This window comes from Acyrthosiphon pisum, chromosome A1 (assembly GCF_005508785.2).
Source record: "Acyrthosiphon pisum isolate AL4f chromosome A1, pea_aphid_22Mar2018_4r6ur, whole genome shotgun sequence".
NCBI lineage: Eukaryota > Metazoa > Arthropoda > Insecta > Hemiptera > Aphididae > Acyrthosiphon > Acyrthosiphon pisum.
This window is the reverse complement of record NC_042494.1, coordinates 70,657,056-70,664,522: the sequence shown is the minus strand read 5'-3', so window position 1 is coordinate 70,664,522 and position 7,467 is coordinate 70,657,056. Positions and strand designations below refer to the sequence as shown.

The window sequence follows — 7,467 nt, the reverse complement described above, 5'->3', positions numbered from 1 at the left end:
ATAAAATAAACGTGTGGAAAAATTATGAACGACAATTATTGCGATCGACAAATGCGGGCGGACTGACGAACAATCTTGAATTTACGCATTACGAACATATCTTAGGCTGGTTCTTACGACCTCCGGTTAAAGTTAACAGACACTTAACCGGTGGAATTCTGCCGGTAATAAAATCTGTTATCATCCGGTTAGCGTTAACCAACACTTTACCGGACATTGTAAGAACGGCCCTTAATCTTTAAATAGGTGTACGGGTAATTTTATGGCAATACCAAATACTCGATAAGACGATATCGATAAATATTGCGAATAATAAAACCCATTTGTAGCGATAATACGCAAGCTGTGTATAAAATTATAAAATTACCTGAATAAATTCAACACAAAATAGGCATTTATAAGTACAAAAGGTAAAAAAAAGGCAAAAAGGCATTTATAAGTAAAAAGGCAAAAAAAGGCAAAAAAAAAAATGCATCCATCGTCTAAGAAATTAAATGAAACACATTTTTGTATAAAAATTATTTTTCTATTATGATAAATAAAAGAAAGGCATTTGCCTTCAAATACGAACCCTACTTATTAGGTATACTTAAAGTCTAAAGAACATATTTTCAATTACTTAAAATTTGTTACGCCATTTAAGGGGTTCCATATGATGTACTTGGTGAATCATCCTGTATAATATATTTATTTACTACATACCTATTTATCATTTAATCCACAGTAACGTCTCTGAATTGAATATTTATTGCTTTGTCGATACATATAGATTAGGTATATATAAATATATAATTGTGATCGCCATTAACGTTGTATACAATATATTCTGATTAAATAGACTTTATTCTACCATAACAAAGAGAGTGTTAATTAATAACAATTTAAAAAAACATACAGAAATAGCCAAATTATTGAAAAATGTGGCTTGGTTTATGATTAAACACATTACCTTACCATTTGTTCTAGTAAGTAAATTTTATTGATTATTTGAAAAGTATAGATAGTATAATATACCTAGATACTATAGCATTATTTCAATAAAATTAATTGTTTAATATTAATTGATATCCATTTAGAAAAATTTGAATATAAATATATATCATAAAAGTTATCAAAAAGTAATCAAAAGTTTAATAAGTCCGTTCAGGGAAAGTTTATCTACTGCTGCCCGTCAAAATATAGCTAGTCATTATGCAGCGTCAAGACTTATGAGTATTTTATATGAATTAATTGAGTATAAGTAATTGATTATTTATTATTATTATTTTTATCTATATATTAATAAACATAAATAATTAAAATTTAGTGTGCATATTACTAGAAAAAAACAAATAGTTTTAATATTGAACATGGTTAAATGGTTATGATAGTATTCAATGTTTGCTCGTAATAACTGTTTCAATATATAATATTTGTACCTATACTGTTTTACATTAATTGTTTATTATTTCTTTAGTAAAATTGGTATTTTAGCCGAAGAGTTGTTGTTTGAAATGTTGTTTTATTTATCATCAGCTTATCTTGAAATAAATTGTTATTGGCCTGGTGGTACTGATATGTTTCGCAACCAAATGGTTTGGAGCTTCAAGAGTTTTCCTAAAACTCCAAAAGATCTGTGTTTTGCTCTGACAAACAGCACAAATACAGACATGAGACATTCTATCATCATTTTTATATATTTCTATCTTTTAACTTGTTCCAAGTAAGTTTTTTTGTGGGTTTATAATATAATATTATAATTTATAACCAGCATACCTATTTGAAAACAAGACACATTTTTACGATTTTAAAAATGTTACTATGAGTATCTCCGTAACTGTACACGTGAAAAAAATGCCATGCATAATTATTTCCTGGCTATAAATAATTGTAGTCCTTAGGAGTTAATGGAACTCTGTGTTTGCCAGAAATCGGTAAATATATATTTACCATTTTTAGTGATTTTTAGAAACAGTTACATGTAATTTTTCAAGCATTGAGGTAATCTCAGAAAGAATGCATTTATTGGCATTGCATTTATTTTATAGAGAGAAAATAATTCACACATCAGATATAATGCAGATATTCCTAAAACATTAAACATGATTATAGCAACTTATGCTGTCGATACAGCTATACTGGCCTCCAATTAAGACCCGGTTCAAGCCTCAATTACCGATCTCCATAACACCTTATCTTAATAAACACTTGTTCAACTGTGGAGAATCCTAAAAAATCCTTCCATTTACCATTTACACTTCTAAAGATAACATGAGTTTAAATACGTATACTTACTATGTCTCAGGTCAAAAATGTGGGAATTATACCAACTTAGGGTCCTCGCCTTAAGTCCAAACGCAAAAACTGCCTTATCTGTTTCCTTCTATATTAAGAATCGAACTATGACTTCACAGTTGACACGAAATCGTCAGTATTCAAATTTTTACTGAGGCCCATTTGTGTGTATACGGTATGCAAATCTTGGGGTGCGTCAAACCATCTCAACCCTGCAGCATCCATGCCTCCTAGTCCATCACTCTTCGCCTTATAGCCCAGCCACCTGGTATGCGACCAATTACTTTTAAAATAAATATTTAAAATTTTAAACCAAAATCAAAAGTCACTACAATATAGGTTTCACAAATCCAAAGTTCCAAATCCTTAAACCTTTTATCTCTCATCACTCATTATTCCCAATAAACCTCCAGATCGCCTCAAAAGTGTGGATGCCGTGACCTCTGAAATCTGTACGTCTATAGTAGTATAATTAAATAAACAAACTCTGTCCTGAATGGCTTTCCTTGTCACGTATTCTTTCCACGTTATTTATATAATTTTTAATATTATACTGAGACAACAAAATTGTAAGTTTAAGTTTAATAATTTTCATGATAACAAAGAAGCACATACAGATTAAAATGTATTTTATATTTTCTTCAATGTTAAAACTAGTAGGTGTATAATATAATTATTAACTACCTATTAACAAATCTGTATATTGATTTTAGCATTGAAAATGAGTCAATATACTTAGAACCAATGTGCGATTACTTATGTTCAATACAGAATGAAGTTCCTGTTCCTGTTATTAAAGCAATTCTTTTTAATATTTCTGTAAACATTACATTAGTAATATGTCATTCTACACCTTTTTAAATATTGCGTTTATTTTTAGATTTGTTTTGTATCCCATCATGCAGTGAATGCAATATCTGGTTTAGCTTTTGCTACGGAAAAATTAGTTGGACTTATAAACTCCCTGCAAATTATTGATTTGGTGTTTACCCATCATCCTGCATTGTTATATTTTTTGTTCGCTACAAGTGTAATTCCCCAAAAACTACAATTAAAATTAGTGAGCACGATACGTTTTTTAATTTTCTAAAGGTTTTTTTTTTGTTTAATTTATTTCATTTTTATTAGATTAAACAATGGGTCCAGAATTCAGATGAAATTAGTTTGATTGAGCTAGAAAAATTTTGCTTTAAAAACCACAAAGCCAAATTATGTTTGATGGTAAATCTAAAAACAATATCCAATACGTTATACACAATATTGTAAATGATAAAAGTGATTGATTATTCTAACTTTTATTTTCACTTTCATTACCTATAGGATGTTCTTATTAACGATTCAAATATCGACACTCATAAACTACAGAAGGGATTCAATATTATTAAGAAAATAATAACCGCAGAAAACGAATGTAATGAACACAAAACATTATTAATTATTTGGGACATGTTACCCATACATTTAGGTTCATTCTGTTGTAATAAAAATCCAAAAAGAATAGGAGGTAATAAAAATATATTATTATTTTATTTTATTTGTTTTAATTGATTTTTTATTGATATTGCAGCGACAAATTTAACGTTTTTATTGAATTTAACTGAACCGTGTTCTCTCCATGGGGCAAATATTTTCATTAACGAACATCGTAGTATAGTTTATACAATGTCTTCAATCATAAAAAGCTATCAATCTACTTTCACTGAACAGTATTCACTGTTATCATCTCTTCTTCAGCATCTCTTAACCCTGATTCAGTTATCCAACAGTGATGGTAAGTAATTCCAACGCAAGCGATAATAACTTATTTATGGCTAATATATATATCTAACTATAAATAATATCCGTCAAACTATATTTTAGTTTTAAATACAATTAAGAAGAATAAGGATTTTCTATATGTTCTTGAAAACTTATGCCTCTCAAAAAATAACAACATTTGTTTTCTTGCAATCAATACTTTAATACAATTATGCCAACTTGAACAAGAAACTTATATGGAACATAAACTTCTAGTATGATTTATTATATTTTTCTGCATGCTAGGTACACTAAAATTATCAAATATACACATCATAATAATTAATTTATATTTGCTCTATAGTATTCGATAACGTTAAAATGTGAATATGTTTTAAACGCCATGACTAGGCTATGTCAAAACTGCATAATATCATCTATTACATTATTTAAAATTATTTTACAATACTTCGAAGAAGGCATTTGTAAATCGGTTGAGTTTAATGAAGCACCAACTGCCGATTTTTTAAGATCTATTTTTATGCAATTAGAAACTATTATATCTCAAGTAAGTATTATATCTAAATAAAACTCTGTATTTCAAGTTCTTTAAATATTTAGATATTAACATTAAATGATAATAATAGGGATTGGATTGTGTGTCGAACCATGCCTGGGAATGCGTGACTATAATATTGTCATCAAAACTTTTGAAACATTTACAGGAATTATCATATCTTAAAATTGAGTTTGCCACCGATCCTTGGCTTAATTTTATACTTATAAATTCAAAATCCTTTGATGAAAGCTGCTTAGAATTTTTAAATTTTTGGTTTACACATTTTGTATTAAGTAAGTACTAAAAAAATATGTAAAAAATAACTTGGAGAAAAATTTAATAGTAGGCAATAACTAAAACAAAATGTGAATTGTAGTTTAAGCTATACACGGATGTTATATCATAAAAGAAATTATAAGTAATTTTTACTGGGATTTAACAATAAAAGTTTAGCCTAAACTCTATATAGTCACAGGCATTTATTATGAGGGCTTGAAGTTCAAATTTTAACGACATTAGATATTCAAACGTATATTAACTATTTATCCTCAAACCAATTTGTGATTTTATTATTATTTAATTATCATTCTGTTTACACAATGAAATTTTGAAAATATTTTGAGAAATTTTAAGAAATTGATTGCCAATTAAAAATTTAAATTTTTTTTAGTTTGTTACAAATGTTGGTACACATTTTATACTCTGTCAAAAATAGCCTAAATAATATGTGTAATGCAAGATTCAAGATTCCTCATTAATTGTACTTAAAGCAATTTCAAAATATTTTTTGTATAGATATTAGATACCTATTTCAAGTTAAAATTTTGATAAAATTAGATATCTATTTAAGCGACAATTAATAACGATTTTAGAATTTAGGATTTTATGTAATTTATAATACGTTAATCGAAGAGTCTTAAATCTGTGTATTATTATGTATTTACGTATATTATTATTTTGAATGCACAAATGTAGGTACACTGATATTTTAAAAATATTAAAACTAATTATAAGCTAATTTTACCTTTTCATGCCGTTCTGTATCCAGTTGGGCATGTATGTTAATAAATAATAACAATAATCTGCCAATTTATAATAAATGCATTGTAATATTGTATACCATTATAATTACTATAATATGATGTGTTAGATGACGAAGAAAGTTTCACAATACGTGGATTAAAAGTGTTATGTCCAAGTCTCTTTAATAATACTGTAGTTCATATTTCAGTAACTATAATCAACCAAGTTTATGAAAGAAGTGATTTAATGTCAAAAGCTAAATTTATTATACATTTGGTTAGTATTCATAATTCATATATACCTCATACACTTATCTCATATGTTGTTTTATCATTCATCAGCTCTTATTTTTTGTGGGTTACAGATATTGAAAAACAAATTCTTGTTACCAAATGGACTAGAATGTAAACTGAACATTTTCTTAAACCAAAACTAGTCAAAAGGTATACCTAAATATTCTAAATATTTTTTTTGAAACTGTTTGTTTGTATACCTATATTTTGTTTATATGTATCTATTATGAAAATAATTTGTAGAAAATGCTCTTCTGTATTCAATTAGTAATTACTAAAATTAATAAAGCCAAAAGCTACATAAATAGCTTTTTTTATTAGATACATCATACATACGTTTTTCGTTTACAATATAATATGATTTGTCATTAAATTCAAATTTAACACATTCATTTTACTCGATATACCATAAACGTGCGCACGGGGTAGTCAAGGTAGGCACTCAACATTCGATAAGTTTATACAAAAGATATAATTGTAACAAAAAGTAACAGTATATTTTTATTTTATTTATTAACTCGTGACAAATTAGGCCATTAGATGGTTTTTAACTGTGCGGGAGGATACTGTAGGTTTTTGTAAACACGTTTGTTTTAGTTTGGCAGAATTTTCATGTGGGCACCCGTAAGTATCTGCCATGCCCGGGTGGGGGATGGCGGCCTCTCTCTCTAGACACCGTGACTGCCCGAAGATAAGTGCCGCCCGAGACCGAGATTAGAACCGACGGCCGAGTGGACTACACTTTATCAATAACATAAAATGTTTGAATTTATAATTTATCTCTAACACTCATTTGATCTGCAGCATCAATTACTTTGCCATCATTTACAGAGACTAGTGAGTACCGTGCAAATAAATCGAAGTCACACATTTTAATTTCGTAGGCCCCAAAAAGTTCGTAGGCCCTAAGCACAGTGCCTATAGTGCCTATGCGCTAATACGGCCCTGGGTAAATGTTGTTAAATGTGGTTACCTCGTCCAAATTAGTTTTACTTAGGTAAATATGCTTAGTGAATATGAATATTATATATACGTAATATTTTAATGTGTGCGTGTGCATGTGTGTTATGTACTCTAGTACTTATATATGACTACCCAGCCACAAATTCTGCGTACGCTTATGCTCGACACCAAACGACTCCCTCAGGTTTTTAATGTTTTTGAAGTTGGAACCCCCGCTTTGATCTTAACTTAACCCTCTCATAATTTATTTGTAGTATCCGTATCACCCTAGGCCAACTATCAAACTTGGTGGTATCATCTACATTAAGTAGATGTTAGTAGTTACCTGTAATATTTTATATTAAGAGGGCTACAGCCGGTTTTGTCAAAAGTCAAAACTATAGTGTAGATTTGACCAATATCTAAACATTAATTTTGTTTGTTATAATGTTTTTCAATATATTTAAATTCCATATCATAAAATACACCTTAAGGGGGCTGGAGGGGGCTCCAGTCAATGAAAAAAAGCGATTTTTAGACAAAACTCGAAGAATTTGGTTTGACAGATTTTAATTTTAAAAACGGATTATGATTGATCAACAAGTTTACAAGGGAATGATCGAGGCGATTTTGAATATT

General features: G+C 28.7%; 1 protein-coding gene across 1 annotated transcript; it reads left to right on the top strand.

Annotated features, from left to right (window-relative positions):
* Window positions 1-3,772: 3,772 nt before the first annotated feature.
* LOC107883092 lies at window positions 3,773-6,001 on the top strand. The gene is made up of 5 exons (XM_029486262.1): window positions 3,773-4,045; window positions 4,135-4,286; window positions 4,376-4,579; window positions 4,659-4,843; window positions 5,935-6,001. The coding sequence occupies exons 1-5, from the start codon at window positions 3,937-3,939 to the stop codon at window positions 5,999-6,001; spliced, it is 717 nt and encodes a 238-aa protein (XP_029342122.1). The 5' UTR covers window positions 3,773-3,936.
* Window positions 6,002-7,467: the final 1,466 nt, after the last annotated feature.

What these genes read in the sequence shown, in the direction of transcription:
- LOC107883092 (XM_029486262.1), top strand. Translation starts at nt 3,937, where the DNA reads ATGTCTTCAATCATAAAAAGCTATCAATCTACTTTCACTGAACAGTAT. An exon ending in ATATGGAACATAAACTTCTA is followed by an intron (nt 4,287 to 4,375) that starts GTATGATTTATT and finishes TTTGCTCTATAG; the next exon opens with TATTCGATAACGTTAAAATG. An exon ending in TTAGAATTTTTAAATTTTTG is followed by an intron (nt 4,844 to 5,934) that starts GTTTACACATTT and finishes ATCATTCATCAG; the next exon opens with CTCTTATTTTTTGTGGGTTA.